The sequence below is a fragment of the Copadichromis virginalis genome, linkage group LG2 (assembly GCF_057382275.1).
Source record: "Copadichromis virginalis isolate Kocher_CV1m ecotype Utaka linkage group LG2, C_Virginalis_male_GT1.1, whole genome shotgun sequence".
Lineage (NCBI taxonomy): Eukaryota > Metazoa > Chordata > Actinopteri > Cichliformes > Cichlidae > Copadichromis > Copadichromis virginalis.
In genome coordinates, this window is record NC_140619.1 from 5,375,997 (window position 1) to 5,393,386 (window position 17,390).

The window sequence follows — 17,390 nt, forward strand, 5'->3', positions numbered from 1 at the left end:
ATGGGAGTATGACTAAAAATGTAAAACAAGGATTAGGCGCGGGGAATGCAGGCCTACGTCCGGTCGGCTTGCCTCACTTAAGATGCGAATGGAAAATCAGCCTGTATCTAACGAAACGGATCTATAAAGAACATTTGCATCCGAGCCAGCTGTTCACTTCATCTGCACATAAATCCGCAACACGATAGCGCTATCTGGCCCCGAAGGAGCCTAATGCATCAATTTAAATACTTTGCAGTTCCAAATATTCAAAATATTGCGTTGTGTAAATTAGTTAAATTATAAATCCACAATGACACAACAACCAGCTTGTGTAAAATGGACTCATTTTGCTGATTGGATTATAAAAAGAAATTTTAAAAATCACTAAATGCCTTAAAAAGCATTTTATTTAAAATAAAGGCCAGTGAGCTGGTTAAATAAGGAATCTGCAGCCATGCTCGCTGTTTATTTTTGCACGGGCAGAGTTTATATAATAAGCGGTTAAGTGGCTGGTTGTAAATAGGTTGGGTTTAAGCAAATTGAACTGCTCTGTGTTTTGCATGCCTGTCGGGATGGCCTATCAGGAATCTCCGTGTTTTATTTTTTTAACACGCTCTTTTTAAAGATGACACTGAATTTTTGTGTGTGTGTTTGATTATTGTTGAAAGCTGAGACGCTCCGAGTTGCCCTCTGCTAGATTACACAGGCACATGAGCGTACACAAACACACCCCTTTAAAAGCGCGCGCGTAAACACACACGCATACGCACACGGGGTCCCTCTCTAAGCTCAAAAGCAGGAAAAATTGCGCCACTCTTGGAGCGTCTTTCAAGGGGGAAAAAGTTGAGGAAGACAGAAGAGGACGAACCAAGAGGAGACTCGAATGAAAGCGCCTCCTTCGCAGTTTCTCCTCACTGTAAATAGATGGTTATTTATGCGCATAAATGAAACAATCCTAAAGGTAGTGGTGCGTCTCTTTTTGGATACATAGTGGGAGAGCACATGCTACGCTCTGGTTTTCCCCGGACAGAAACGTAAACTTCAGTGCTACTGGATCTTGAAGTTGCTCGGTTTGTCGCTGTAGACAGAACTACTGGTGTCTCAGTGCGTTTGGACGGTGGAATTTATCTCATCTCTGTAGAATAAAACGCCGACGGCCGGGAAAAGCAACCTCCCCACCGGTGTCTACAACTGGTAAGTACAGTAGAAGAGTGGAGGCGCTTAAAAAAGTGAGATGTGAGTTAATGCGAGTGAAGGAATTTGTTCCACCTCGCGCTTTGTGCGCTCTGTGCCTTTCCGATGTAAATTTAAAAGCCATGGTTGCAATATAAAGGAGCATGAAGTGATGTGAGGGCAGAGTTTGCCTTACAGGTCAGTGGATGATAATGATGTATCGTTAGAAGTGATGGAGTGTGGGGAAATAAAAAAAGGAGAAGAGCGAGATAAATCAATGTTCAGCCGGCGAGGGTTGTAATAAAATATATCACATAAGCCATTAAAGCTGATTTCAGAATTATACGTTTTATTTTGATTTTTAGCTTCAGACCAGAGCTGAAAATGCATTTTCAAAGATAATGAATAAACTGTGAGTAAAAAAGCTGACAAACAGTGTGGAAACTAAGAAATAATCAAGCTGCAAATAACAATTTTAACAGAAAGTGTCCAAAAAGAGTTTAGATGTCATTCACCCTCCCCCGAGTCTGTTTTCGAAACTGAGAGAAAGAAGTAACGGGGGTAAAAGAGGCGACGTTCACGGTCTCACGCCTTTAATTAATACAGGACCATATGGTGGAGGTTAGTCGATTCATCTCCCGGTAAAGGCTGCAGTCTCATGCTCTAGCCTACTGTGTTAATTTCAGAAGTAAAGCCAGTGAGAGACAATGCCAGTTTGCTGTCTGCACTGGGCCTGATGCCATGTGAGTCACTGATTCATATCAACTGTTGATGATGAAAGAAGAGAGAGTCCATGAAGTGAGAATGAATGGATGAACGAGATTAATATAAGTTATCATAATACTCATACTATTTTAAAACCGCTCCTATGGGGTAACTGCTGCAAAATCTAAATAAATACGTGTTGTCAGGTTCAATTGCCGTTAGAAATATTTTGCATTATTATTATTATTATTATTATTATTTTTATTATTATTATTATTAATATTATTATTATTACAGTTGCCCACATATGTCTTTTCAAATTTGACTTAATGAATGAGGCAGTTTAAAGATCATACTAAGGTGATGTTCGTCTTAAATGAGCAACTTCCGATTTAAAACAAAAATGCTTTTCCTCTCTAACTTTAAAGGAAAAGGCACTCTTCGAAATCTGAAGCGTCCTGAACAAAATACAGACAACAAAAGAAAAAAAATGCTCAAGTCGTTAATTCAAAGCTGAAATTGCAGTTAAATTTTCACACAATAAAACAAAATTAATAACAATAAATTAAAAAAAAATGTGTGTAACTTCAGAGACTGTGGAGCAGCACGACAGACTGAAATATTGGACGAACCTCTCATTAAATTTCACTGATTAGGTAACACCGAGCCGCATGCAATAACCTTACACCTTACAGCGTGACCCCCACTATTTCATTTTGCAGCGGGGATATAGAGGAGGGATGCGAAGAACGGTTGTGCAGGTACACAGCATGTAAAACTTAACCTCCAATATCTGCATCTTTTGAATTAAAGGGTGAAAAAAAGAGAAAGAAAAAAACTCGCAGATGATGTAGAGCAGGTGAAGAGAAGAACTGAGGAAAATGGTTAACAGCATGACTGGATGCAAATTTCCCCCGACTTGAATTATCATAAGCAAACATTGTGAGCCTGGACTAATAAAATCCCATCTGTGTAACTTCATATCGAGGTAGTATGAGGGCTGCGATAATGAATTTTGTAATATCCCACCGACAGACATCTCAATCAGACTCTAATCCCATGATTTTACTACGGAATCACTCCACTCCCAACTGCACCAGGCAGCACCAAAACACAGAATCCGGCTCGAGCAAAACACATGAAGGGTTTTCCACACCGTGCAAAAATAAGAAAAAAACACATAACGTAAAATCACGATGAGTTTTGAACTGTAATTTATCAGAATTAAGTAAAAAAAATACCTTCAAAACTAAGAGATTATTCACTTGATTATTGCGATATATTCCTTGTTTCGTGCACACCGGAAGTTAAACTCAAAATTCTTTCAAAAATGGCACATTCAAACTAAAAAAAAAAATTTTAAAAAATAAAAATTTAAAAATCTCATCAAGATCCACATTTTGCAATAGTGTCATCATCATGCACCGCCGCTGAAATCCCACCATGCTCTTATATATTTTTGCTTTTATGTTTGTCCCATTATCATCATTTGCCATTCACTCAAAAATAAGAGTTTTCAAAAGGAATTCTTTTTCTTTTTCTTTCTTGTTACAATCAAAGGATTGCCCCTTGACCACATCAAAGTCCTCACGTAGGCTCCCGAATTATTGACTGCACAGTTAGAGTTTGATGATAATAAACGACTCAGAGGACTTTTTCGCAGTCTCAAATTGTGGCCAATTGTGGCTTTTTTGTTTCTTTTTACAGAAGCTGTTTCTTTGAATTATCAGAATGGACTCCCATTGCCGTAAACTGGTCACCACCTGCGCACAAATAGGTGAGTAACAATTTCAAATGTTCTCATTCTAATAGAAATAAAAAGCTTTTGCAAAAATGTGTATTAGTTTACACAGGTTGATACAATTTTTCACTTCACCTAAATTAAAAGAAAATCATTTAGTGACATAACGAAAAAGAGTGTGTTACTTTCCAAATCTTAAGAAAATGTTTTACAAACCTAGTAACAATATGAAAAAGGTGAATATTTTTTATATTTGTCAACGTTTAGATATCTTAAATGTCCCCAAAATCTTAAAACGTAAAACACAATAATATACAATTATTAATGCACTTTTTTGGAAGTACCACAGATTATGTTGATACTTACATGTCAATATTAACAAACAGATATTTACATGTTAGGCAACAGGTTTACCAGCGAGCCCAACTTCTTCGTTTGTGCCGTTTCTGATCAGAAGACCAGATTAATTTTTCAGAGAAATATCATTGATTTCCTACATTTTATCTTCACGGCTTCGCCCATATCTGTTTATTCGTGTTTTAAAAGTTGCTTTGTGCGCATATGTGGTATTTTGATGTTTTCTTTTATTTCATTATATTGGTGTAGCCTTTTTTATATGCCTGTATTTCGGCCCTTTTACTCCTCAATATGGAGAAGTTGTGAGACAGCCGAGTTGGTTCGCTATGTTAGAGGGACACCTGGTGGTCGAATGCGGATCAGCACGGCACCAGAGCAGAAAAAGGAGAGCACAGATAACTCTGATCATCCGGGATTTGAAAAGGATGGCCGCTTCGCATAGCAAAGTTAATTAGTTAATTTAAAAATATGCTAATGTATGACAAATTACACCGTATTGTTAATTTTACTTTTAATGACATTTAACACAGGAAGGCAGTTTTCACAGATTTTTTTAATCGTCAGTTCTCCTGTAATATGCTGAGAGCCTTTCATATAAATGGTAGTCTCCAAAATCCCTTAAAACCGATATCAGACTAATTTAAAGCTGCAATCCTGAACGACAAAAGGATGGGATTATTAATTATTCTCTCATGTGACACGGAAATTACATCAGGTCTTGTTAGTGTCTTTGACGAATAACCAATAAGTCGTATTGTGTTTCATTTAGTCGACATTGCTGGGTATGTGTGACGGTCGCGTATTGTAGCTTCTTAGCTGCTCGTCGTGAACCACCACTGATTAAGAGTAATAAGATAAGTAAAATCAAAATGGGTGATCGAGAGAGATGCCGGCAAATATAGACACACCAGCGTCAACTGTTTTGCTATAATATATGCAGTGCTTGTTGGATTGACTCCGGGGAAAACTACATGTATAATGAAAGCCAATTCGTGAGGAGGAATATCCTAATGGAGGAATCTGATGTCTGCTTAATCCTATGTAAAAAGCCTTGTCGTCTCCCCTTATATTGACTGAATTGCTAATTAATGGCCCTCTATGGTGGAGGCCTATTGCACGCAGTAATCCGCAGAAGAGAGATAAAGCATTCAGAAGGTAGAAATGAAGAGGAAACCGATAATCCACTTCAAGTTTATTATTACAATGCGCCTGGAAGAAAAAAGGAGCAACAGACCGTCCGTTATTTAACGGAAAATAAGGCACTAAATAATATTTTATTTGCTATTTTTTAACAATATAAAGGTAATACATATTATTATAAATATTAATATTATTATTGTTGTTGTTGTTGTTGTTGATCTACATGAAATTTGGCTTACTGGTTTTTACCCTTTATAAAGTTTTGTTATTGCAATGATAAATAAAACCATCATTACAGTTTAATGTTAATGGATTGTAATTGAATTATGATCAAGGTTTTATTGCTCTACATTAGAGGCTGTTCGTGTGAGTGTGTGTCTGAGTGTATGCGAGTGTGTGTTGCATGCAGTCTACGGTCTGCTGGTATTTATATATGAGGGGCTTTCACGGGATTAGCCCAATAACTTCTTAACAGCGCCAAGTCCCAAATGTGCTGGCTGAATGGGCTTTAGTCTGGCCACGTGGAGGGTGGAAGTGTGATTTTGATGATGATGATCTTGATGATGATTATGATGAAATGTGACTAGAGTGTCTCTATATTTAGATGTATGTTTTCACTTGCACTCCTGATCGCACTAACTGGCGCGGATGTTGCCTATCTCTTTATGGTCGCTCCATCACTTCAGCCACCTGTTTGTTACCCAGCTGACGTTTCTCCACCCGCCTATGAAAATCAAAGTCGCATTTGTTTGATTAGACATGTTTGCTTTGCCTTAATGCGGCACAATCTTTTAGGAATTAGATCTTAAAAAAATGTCTCGCATATCAGCTCAAACTCTTTAAAAGTGCTCCATTAGAAATAATTAGTCAAATTAAGAGTCTTATTAGGTTTTCTGCCAAAAAGAACACTTCGGGGGGGTTCGCTGACAACGGCTATGGACTCCAAACACAAAGTGAGGAGAGATCCAGTTAAGCACCCAGATAAAGTAATCTGTCATCAACAAACTGAGACTGCGTGGTACAAAGCTCCAGTCAGTTGATTTAATGAATATGTGAACCTCAAGTCTGGGAAGGTCAAGAGAGTCGCCTCATTTGAAAACTAGTATGACTGAAAATGCTTTTCCAGGATGGATGTGGGATGGATACGGGATTCAGGGAATAGCAAACCAGTTAAAGTCAGCTTGGTCACGTTTTTGGACCGTGATGTAAATGCACAATAAAACTGAAGGCGCAAAATGCATACATTCAGTGTGTTGCCGGTTACCTTTATGTAATTTGAGCACTAGCACTGAGTTAAAACATGCTACTTAAAATTAAGCATTTTCGTGTCCATATGAAAGCACAATGTGCACATGTGCTCTTTTTTAAGGTAATGCGCGCGCCTGGCAATTAGCATCAGTTGACAAGTGCTCACAGACAATTTGGGGTCAAGTTGGCACAGTCCTTAGTTACATTTGTTGTTTGTTCTTTCACGGGTTCTTTGTGGTCCAGGAGGTGCTTGTGTTTGATATTCACTGCGCTTTTTTTTTTTTTTTTTTTTTTTTTTTTTTGTGGTTTCAAAACAATCCGCGCAGTGGCTGGCTTTATTCACACGGAGTCCCAGAGTAAACTGCACTGACAGAGCCTACCAGCCTGAAGCTCAACTTGGTTATCAATAGAACTACATCGTTTTACTGGGCCACTGGACCCATCTCATAAAATGAGACCAAACTGTGTTATTTTCATTTTTATTTGGTCTCGGGCTGTTGCGCAACGGCGTTTTGGAGCGCCGCGGGTACACCGTGCGTCCCATCTCTCTTTACATGCTTTTATTTGGAAGAGAGAAATAAGCGCCAGCGCCGGCATAAACACACTGGCAGACATATCTTGTTTCTGCAAGCTCTGGTTGGTTGGGCACGCCGTCATATTCACATGGATGTGCCTGTCAGAGAAAATATGGGCGGGCGCAACATGGTGACGTGGAGGTCTGGAGAGAGGCGCAGTTGGATAGACAGTGCTCAGGCAACAGCTGAAATGAACAGTGAGTGGTGTAGTGTGTGTATGCCTCTGGATCTAATATCACCTACCTGTCCTTGTCACTCTGATAGTCAGGCGAGGTAGCCGCTGTTTTTCACCGATGCTATGGCAAAACTCAATGGCCTATTTTAAAGCGTTTTCCAATTTAAACACAAAGAAGGCTTTATCTCAACCGCAAGAGGATCCGCGAGGTTGTGCGTTTTTTGGAGAGCTGAGCACATTCCGCAGTCGGACTTTCCGCCTACCCTTCCAGTACTAAAGGTTGTGCGATCTTTTACCGATGAACTCTATGAGGGATCCATTAAACATAGACCATCATCACCTAACAGGGAATAAACTTGCCTCCACACACCACACGGCTCTGGCGATGGCCTCTAGTTTGCAGCCACTGCAGCGGTCTGTGGACTCTAAACACCGGTTAGAAGTGCACACTGTGTCGGACACATCAAGTCCGGAGTCTGTCGGTAAGAACCGCCCGGAGTGCAGATGTTCTCTGCAAGACGCCGCAGATGTCATCTTGATTTCAAACAATAGATGGCTCTCATCAGTCAAAGTAAAGGGAGCTTTACATGCATGCAAATAGGCGATTACAGCTGTCATTTACTAAAAGATCATCTGTCTGTGTGCGGCGCTGAGTGAAAAAGTTTCAGTTATGTAAATGAAAACAGCTTGTGTTGCCAATTAAAATTGGCCCGACTTTTTCTGATATTCTCAGTAATTGCGTTAAATAAAAAAGGTTAACTAAAACCCTAGAAGTCAACGGAAATTCAGAACCCAAAACATGAAGTAAACAAAAGATTTATTTTTATAAATCCTTTAAGTGATAGTGTTCCCACGGGAGCCTCGGATCGTTTTTTTTCTCCTCGCATTGTTCAGGCCATAATCTGGGTGATGACTTAAGTACTTCATTCCCTCTTCACAGAAAAGGAGAAGATACAAAATAAAAATGAAGACTCTTCAGATGACCCTTCCAAAAAGAAGCGACAGCGGCGGCAGAGGACTCACTTCACCAGCCAGCAGCTGCAGGAGCTGGAGGCCACTTTCCAGCGGAATCGCTATCCGGACATGAGCACAAGGGAGGAGATAGCCGTGTGGACCAACCTTACGGAGGCCCGAGTCAGGGTGAGTATTCCCTTGGGTGTAAACAAAAGCAACTAGTGTGTATAAATTCAAGTAATTTGCGCCAATTTTCCGGTTGTCCCATAAATATCCGATACTTTAACATAATTACGCACGCACTGAAAATTTTATGCACGATTGGAATTTGATTTAAATAATGTACAACATAATTTTAAAATGAAAAACAAATAACCGGAGTCTTGTTTAAATATACTTCTGGTGAAAACTCAATTTAATTAGAGCGTTAGGCTATATGTTTATATTAAGCCAAATGGAATTTGAACCCCTTGTACACAATGAAAAAATAATCAGTTTTAGCACAAGTCACAGTTCTCGGCATATTTTAATCTGGCGCATAATTTTATTTAAAAGAGCCCAAAAATGACTCATCCCCGTTTCCAAATGAAGTGTAATTAAACACTTACAATGTTGTTAGCAGTTGAGGGGCTCGACATTAGTCGGTGACAGATACCAGTCGTGTTCTGCTGTTCGTGTGAAAGAGGTGCAAAGCTTGTATTTTGCGATTGTCGCCCTGTGCTTGTGTGATTAAGGTCAGCGTGTTTATGGAAGCATGCAGAGGAATACACGTCCTCTGCGCATTAAGATAATGCAGAGAGACCGCAGTGTGTATTCTGCTCAGATAAACACGGAGTTTTTACAGTTTTAATGAAGTGTTAAAACAGTAGGAGACGGGAGTCATTTTATTTGAACAATTACAAATTAAATTAATTTTATTAACTTGTAAAGCTCACATATTATCACGGAGCCATATAAATATATCATACTGATAACGATACTGTTGCCTAACAATATACTATGTCTAAACCTCTGCATTTCATTTGCTCTAGGTGTGGTTCAAGAATCGGCGAGCCAAGTGGAGGAAGAGGGAAAGAAACCAGCAAGCAGAGCTTTGCAAAAACGGCTTCGGGCCGCAGTTCAATGGACTCATGCAGCCCTACGATGACATGTACCCTAGCTACACATACAACAACTGGGCTGCCAAGGGCCTCACATCTGCCTCTTTATCCACAAAAAGCTTCCCCTTCTTCAACTCCATGAATGTCAACCCCTTATCCTCGCAAACCATGTTCTCACCGCCCAACTCCATATCCTCTATGACTTCCAGCATGGTGCCATCGGCGGTCACCGGCGTACCGGGCTCCAGTCTCAACAGCCTCAATAACTTGAATAACCTCAGTAACCCGTCTCTCAACTCGGGGGTGCCCACGCCGGCGTGTCCCTACGCCCCTCCGACCCCTCCTTATGTGTACAGGGACACTTGTAACTCCAGCCTGGCCAGCCTGAGACTGAAAGCCAAGCAGCACTCGAGTTTTGGATACGCCAGTGTGCAGAATCCGGCCGCTAATCTGAGTGCTTGCCAATATGCCGTGGACAGGCCAGTCTAATACCTACCTGCACTGCAAAAAATAATCATCTTAGCAAGATATAAGAGGCTAGTAGGGACGCTTACAGTTACATTTTTCTCTAAAGACAGTGGGCATCTCTGGTGGTGCGATTGTTATAGACTTTTTTGCGTGTATCAAGATTTTGTTTTTTAATTTTTTGGCGATCTTTGCCAGTTGGAATGTTACTTGCAGTATTCCGACCCTTTTCCTTAATACACTGCCACTTGCTCCGGTAAAAATCTAAAATCTTATAGGAAACATGTGGGATTATCCCATCGCATCACATTCATTTTCTTTCTTTTGAAGGGGCAAATGTGATTTGAGGGTGATTACAATCCCAGATAGCTTGCTATGGTGGTCATTTTTTGCAGTGTGAGGGTAATCACAAACAGCCGGCCACAGGAACAAGAGACTACTACAAGTACTTTTTCATTTTTCAAAAAGGGCACTAGAAGACTGAACCACTGAAACAAGCTCAACTACAGGTCGGAGTCAAACTGAAATGGGACTTCTTAGGTTTGTTCCCCTTTTGATGAGTTCAGGCCTGCTTCACACTGCGCCTCAGCGGAAAAGAAAAAAAGAAATAAACGGAGAAAAAAAAGAAAAGAAAAAAAGGCCTGTTTTATTTTTCACAACTCCTCATAAGGGTTTTCTGGTGGATTTTTGGACGGTACCTATTGACTGAAAAGGTTGTATATATATTTGAATTATCATCTCCTGTTTGTCGAGGCGAATGCGCTATAACCCCACGTCCTCTCCAGGTTCAATTTATCAACGCATGTGGAAAAAAATCTCTAAAAAGGAATCATGTTTTGCTTGCAAACAAAAGGGAATGTACATACTAAAACGCACCAGTTGTGTGTTTCTAACATATTATAAATTTATTATTAATGTCTGTGTGAATATCGATTTAGAATAGCAATTCTGGATTAAAAAAAAAAGTTCAAATCAAAATGTTCCTGCGACAAATTATTTGGTTTTTTGCTCTGTGTATACTATTTGGTACGGAACTATGTTTTTTTTTCCAGCATTCAAAAACTATTGTGTTTTATTTAATGGAAGTAAATATATTGTTCAAAAACATCATGCTGGGGGACTTTTATTGAATCTTTGTGCTAGTTGTCTGATAGTGGAGTGTAAAGCAATGACAGTCTGTCTATAGCCTTTCGATTATGTGAGGTACTTGTGCGGCTAATCTATAGAGGAAAACAATGGGCCGCTCCAATACACATAACTCCGAGATGCTCCGTCAGATTAACTGCTGAATACATGTCTGCCTGCCCAGCCAAGAGCTTCGGCTGGTCACTGGTGCTTGAAATAACACGGGAATCCACAAAAAGGCATTGGACCACACAACAATGATAACAGTCCATTAGAGGTTGTTTTTTGCTCCCCGTCTTTGATCTCAGAAGAGACGGTAGTTTTCTGAAGTGGCTTATTAGAAAACTTGAAGTACAGCCCGCGATCTGATTCACATCATTCTTTAATATGGATTTTACGATATGTTTGAATTTATCACCTAGTAACTTATCAATCAGCAATGTTTAACAAAATCATGTTTAGAGTTACATATTCTAAATCCAGCCTCACATCTTTTTTTCTGCCCCCATAACTAATCCTTTCTAATTGTGCATCCCACCTGATTTATACGTGTATATATTTGCCTTTCTAGTATTTGCTTTTGTAACATTGCGCTTTTTTGAGGTATGCTTTCCGTTGTGCAAACGCGACGAAGCAAAACAAACCGTGATTCGCAAGCTTAAGCAAACAAGAGCACACAGAGATACAGAGGTATGTGGGCCGGTGCTGCCTGGAGGAGGCGGGGGATGTGTGCAACTTCATGGCTGCAACCAGAGCGGAGACACCGGGGAGGAAACACCGCGACACTTCCACACACAACAAGCCAAATAAATTATCCGAGTCCGGGCAGCCTGTATTTATTCCTAGTGTCGCCCATAAAAATTGATAGCAGTATTTAAAAAATCATTATATAAATGGGCCGATATGACACTGTTTCACAATAAAAATTAAACAGTGTGTTAAAAGAACAAAAGAAATGTAGGTTGAAAAAGCGTAATGTCAAGTTGGATGATGACTCAAGTCATCTTTTATGAGAGGGTGTTAACTATTATGAGGAAAAATCAATCACGGTCCAAATTTGGGGTGTTTTTGCAAAAGCGCCAAATAACAAACACGAGATAAGTGTTCTTCTATTTTTACATTTTGAGTTGAAGTGGCCGTCCAGCGGCTTGAACTCCACACCCTCCGCAATTAAATTTTCCTCTCAAAAGCTGCAAGTGTCACCTTTTGATGGAGTTGGTAACGCGGAGCAATAATCAGCTGACAGGGGATAAGCCTAGGCGAATACACAAGTCTGCAGCCTCAATACACAACCACACAATCAACATGTGAACAGAGGGTGACCTGAAGAGAAAAGGCTTGAGTGGGAAATTGTTCATTTGGCTGACACGGCGCTCAGGAGTGCTTCCCTCTTCTCTTCTGTGAGCCTCTGCAAGGTAAGAGCTTATTAAAGTTTAATGAATGCAACATATGTGACTTTAAGCTGCTGTGTCTGCGCTTTTTCTGACGTGTTATTTTATACATTTTCTGCAAGATTACATTAAAAAACCCTTTGTTTGCATCGTGACTGAATCTGCTCATATTTAAGTGAAATAAAGATTCTAAATTCAGGGAGTGCATCATTTATGCATCAAAATAAGGCTGTGTAAAGCGGAAAACAATGTTCTGGACATAACTACGCTTAATGACACCAGGGAAACACAGAAACATACATATATGACCTCTATTAACGTGTAGTTCATATTTAATCTAGTAAGCAATTCCTTTTCTCTGTAAAAAATAAAAATAAAAAAAATAAAAAATAGCAAGTTCTTGCTTCTCTTGCCTCGTTTTTAGGACTCCTAAAACACACCGGTACATCTTGATGCGAGATTTGTTCCGCCAGCTGATTAAAAAAAATCCAACGTGATGAGACACTGCTAGTCGACAGCTTTCACCTCGTCTCCACTGGGAATTCAAATAAAAAGCGAAGAAGTGCAAATATCCAAACATGTATCGTTACAGCGCCAATCTAAATAATTAACAGGCTCTCAATATTCATACAGCGACGGGTTTGCAGGAGACATGACACGGTTTGGTAACAGCCTAATGCTGCATGCTATGTCGAAATGTGCAGCATGTTGTTTTTTTTAATTACACCCTAACGAGGCTTGCTTTTCAACTTTTATAATATTTTTGGAACTATGCATAATATTTCAACTGAAAATGTGTCTGGATTAATGTTCATATCAAGACACTAATTCCTGCTATTTGCAGTAAAAATAATCTGAGATTCCATCCATATTTTTTTAATGTATATAATTATTAAAACGGAACATTTAGCTCGTTCTGCTCTCCTTACCAATGAATCTATTTTTTTAGTTGCACATTTTAATATATGTTAAGATGAAGCAGGAGATATGTCAGATGGGGGATATGGGTTAAGATAAGCATAGAAAATGCTGTCCAATATTTCATTTTTAGGGTTGCAATGGTGCAAGACTTCCAAAGTAAATCACGGCAGTGGTTTAAATGGACAGCAATATTCTTGTTGCTAAAGCCAAATTTGCCCATAAGTTAGGCCGTACAGAGAGTTTTCCTTAGGGAGAAAACTGGCCTTTCGCAATCTGCGCATGTTTATGTCTCAGGAAAAAAAATGCAAAATTACACATGCACACCTTTTTTTGTATCCATGCATAGATTCAAACTTGTCCTCACACGTGCACATGTGATGTTGCTGCAACACATCGACATATACAAAAGTCATTCTGTATTCTTCTGGAGCAGGAGGCTACAAAAAAACTGCTCCAGAAGACTTGTAGCATAAAGGCCACGCAGATAATAGGTGGTGCCAACACACAACTAGCTTCAGCACTTTGCAGGAGAGAGGGGCTGCTGTGTATCTGGGGGGAGGAGGGTTATGGCTCTCGACCAATGACGGCCAAGCGGCTTCAGCTAAAGGTCACATGGAGTGACCTCACACATTCTCACCCTCACCTAAGGCTTGAGAAGAAGTTCCCCATAACAAGAAGCATTGCTGCTCAGCTCGACTGCAAAAAAACAAAAAAAACAAAACTCATGACAACTTCAAAGTGGAGTTGTGTTTTTTTTGTTTGTCTGTTTGTTTGTTTTTAGCAAGCTTATCCAAAATCAATTGTAGATTTTTGCTTTACATTCACTGCAACATCAATGCATGTTTACATATTGCAAATTGAAAAAAACACATGCATGCTGCCAAAGGCTTTATGTAACAGTGCATATATTTTATTTAAGCCAGTATTCTTAGGAGTAGGTGCACACAGAGCTGAATACTCACAGCGTAATCTGCATGTCTGTTTGGAATATATAAATTCTGTGTGAATCTACACGTATGTATACGAGTGCGTATAAGTTGTGCATCAGCCTCTCACGGTGGGAGCTTGGTGCAGTTTGAGGGCAGGCGGCTGGCCAGAGCGTGTGAAAGCAGATAACCAGGGCAAATTTCCTGACGCACACACTTCCTGCTCTCTGAAGTTGTGTTAAAGAAGGATGAAAACAAAACACACATCTGAGATGTTTTCTCTCCAAATCAATTTCTACACATTAAACATGCTGGAAAAAGATCAGCAGCAATGGCTCCCATAAAACTCAGAGTAGTGGAGGAAAATGTGATCCATCATCAGAGACTTGTGAATTTATCTGACAGAGTGAGTGCCCGATTTTGGTTTTAAAAAAATCTTTAAGAATGAAGACATGGGTAGTTTGTCTGCAGGTTTTATCATATGAAGAGCTGAGTTTTATGAATAACGTGAAAGTCAGAAGAGCAACTGGCAAGAGTATCTGAAACTTTTAACTTTTTATCCATTTAGTAATGTTGCTGCTGGAGTTCTGTGATGTGTTTGTGCATGTCCGCAGCAGACAAGAAGCATGCCTGCTTAAACGCTTCTGCATACAAATGTAATCGTAATAAGGTTAACTACAGATACACTGTGAAGCTGCTTGAAACAACAGCAGGGCCGTAAATACTGGGCTCATGAAATACTTCTAGAATTATATCATATTATTTGCAAAATTCTCTTTTTCAATAAAAATAATAATAGTGACAAAAGAGAAACATCTATCAGATGTGCGAGAAAAAGAGACTAATTTATAAATACACATCCTCCAGGCACACCAGCCACCTGAAGTCTTCCTCATGCCTTTTCATGTTAACCTGACAAGTCTAAAGCTGCTAACATTTTAGCCTGATCTGAAGCGTCATGTTCAGACACCTTCAGTTTACACAGTCTGCCCCAGATGGCATATCTCAGCACTGTTTTCTTTAGGCCTGTCATCTACTGTAACGTCTTAATTGACGTTTACCTCAGTTTGCTGCTGTCAGCCACCCAGAGTCTCTGTCTGAAGAGCAACCTGGCAGAACAGTTTCCCAGGCTCCAACTTCAGATAGAAAATTACACCTGAGAACATTTGTTTGTTTTAGTCTTTCTTTCATTTTGTACAGTACAATCCTCACATGCAGCGTGACTTAAGAAATAGTGTGGAAATTGTGAGGAGAGGTTTTCTACTCTTATTCTCTCTTATCCAGTACTTTGTGTTTTATGTCCCAAATCTTTATTGTATAGAAATCAAAAGACTGGTTAATAACAGTTCATTCTGGTATTCAAATGCGTCTGATGAAAACTTTTCCACAAGATATCAAATGCATGCATTAAGACTTGGGGGTGGAAAAATCCCAACCACTCCACCTGGGTAAGGTTAAATATTCCAGTTAGGACATAAAGACCAATATACAGAATTATATGGAAATTTATATGCACAACAATACAAGAGCGCTCTGGTGGAAATAAAAGCCAGAATTCCTGCAGTTTTAATGTCACACTCCACAGGCTGATTTGACTTTCCAGCTGTACAAACATGGCATCTTTGGGCATAAAACGCAAAATATTATTGAGAGACTCACTCAGGGAGATGCTTTATATCATCTTTTATTCATCTAATGCCTTGTTAAGTCCAAAGCTGGTGGTTAGCGTGTTTCCTAAATAAAACCTCTGGGCTTTCATATGGTGCTGTTTGGAAGAATAAGGAAGAAATATGGATACCCACATGACTTCAATTAACTATTGTGAGCTCCATCTCTTACATAAATACCAAAAATATTCACCCTCTTAGAGGTATGTCCCAGTGCTTTTCATAAATACTTGCTTGTGTGATGATGATTAACCAAAGATGAATTTTTAGAAAAATGTTAAACATTAATGCCGTGATACCGTGGATAACTTTCTGCCACAGCCGTAGCTCAGTCTTATTTGCATTTACCTGATGATCATTTTAACCCACAGCACTTTCTTCAGCTATGAGACTTTTGTTTGTTACTGGTGGCTATAAATAAGCAAATTGAAGAAAACCAAGCACACCTACAGATTTTGTGTTTAAAACAGAATAAAACCTTATAAATTCAAATTCAGATTTATTTTCCATAATATCCTATGGCATTATAGCAGCACACATCCAAATAAAAAGAACTGAATGCACATATATTTTTAGATACTAACATGAGTCACCAAAATGAAAACGGGGACCGTCGTCTTTTTGGTGTTATAACATTTTCAAAGCACTGAAGAACAAAAACAAACAGTGACCAAATTGACATCTTAACCCTTAACCATCCTATTTTTACACCTGTTATTTGGGGCTTGCTTTCTTTTAAACAAACTGAAACGTCAGAAGCAATAATTAAACTACAAATTTAGCTTCTTTTTTTCTTTTTGGGCAACCAAATATTTATGACTTCTATCATCCTTCTGCTTTGTTGCATGCTGGAGACACAGTTACTAATAACTACAAACTTTTAGCCAAACAATAAGATAGATTATAACATCGCACATTTGATCTTAACTCTAGAAACCTTCATTACAGTGACTCATGCATTACTTCTCTTTGAAAGCAGTATAAATCTTCTGTATTCTACACTTGGTGGCTTTTTTTTCTCTGCACACAATGACAGTGTGATACAATATATCAACATGCTTGTTTCCAGGCTGATGGCTTTAGTAGTGAGCTGTCTTTACAGGGTTGCATGTAAGGACAAAATTTGAACCACACCCACAGACAAATAAATGACCGAATTTGTTTTCATCACCCAGAAACAGTCGATTAATAACTTTTATTAATTGTGTATTTCACTGCCCAGATAAATATGATTTTCTCCACTCCTTCCAGCGTCTGTTGCTGTGTGTTACCGTCGTACAGCGGCCCATCCCTCATAATGGCGAGCACATCAGCTGCAAAACATGAAGCTCACTCACACATGCAAGTCTCTGTAAGTCTCTGTAGTGTTGGCTGTGTAAAATGTTTACTCCTTGTAAAAACATTTATTTGGCTTCCTCTTTTATTAAAACCAGATGTTTCAAGCTCCAATTTTCCCTGGTGTGAACATGCTTTTTTCAATATGTATTTATGTCTGGCATTGATTTTTCCCATCTCTACACAGCAGTGGTCAACAGTCCAGCATATGCAGGTTTCTAAATGCAATAACTTTGCGGAAAGATGTAAATCATAAAAAACAAAAAATATTTTTAAGATAATGACATAAATGTTGATTGATTTCTTGATTTCTCTATGTGATACTGCTGATTTTTTGTTTTCATTGCACATTTAGGATGCATCTTTTATTTGGGGGGGGGTTCTATTTATTGTTTTATTGCAATATATGT

At 39.1% G+C, this 17,390-nt stretch overlaps 1 protein-coding gene across 2 annotated transcripts; it reads left to right on the top strand.

The window, feature by feature from the left end:
• Nucleotides 1-725: 725 nt before the first annotated feature.
• pitx2 (paired-like homeodomain 2) lies at nt 726-10,725 on the top strand. 2 transcript variants are annotated; one of them, XM_085468983.1, is made up of 4 exons: nt 726-1,176; nt 3,568-3,637; nt 8,037-8,236; nt 9,082-10,725. In XM_085468983.1, exons 2-4 carry the CDS (start codon nt 3,592-3,594, stop codon nt 9,637-9,639), a joined length of 804 nt encoding a protein of 267 aa, XP_085325109.1. In that variant the 5' UTR covers nt 726-1,176; nt 3,568-3,591; the 3' UTR covers nt 9,640-10,725. The 2 variants fall into 2 exon arrangements, with proteins under 2 accessions (XP_085325109.1, XP_085325100.1); XM_085468974.1 differs by lacking the exons at nt 726-1,176; nt 3,568-3,637 and adding an exon at nt 7,086-7,578.
• Nucleotides 10,726-17,390: the final 6,665 nt, after the last annotated feature.

Bases quoted from the DNA above. Each gene is read 5' to 3' on its own strand.
- pitx2 (XM_085468974.1), top strand. From the start codon at position 7,395: ATGAACTCTATGAGGGATCCATTAAACATAGACCATCATCACCTAACA. The intron at 7,579-8,036 runs GTAAGAACCGCC...CCCTCTTCACAG, and splicing joins ATCAAGTCCGGAGTCTGTCG to AAAAGGAGAAGATACAAAAT. The intron at 8,237-9,081 runs GTGAGTATTCCC...CATTTGCTCTAG, and splicing joins TTACGGAGGCCCGAGTCAGG to GTGTGGTTCAAGAATCGGCG.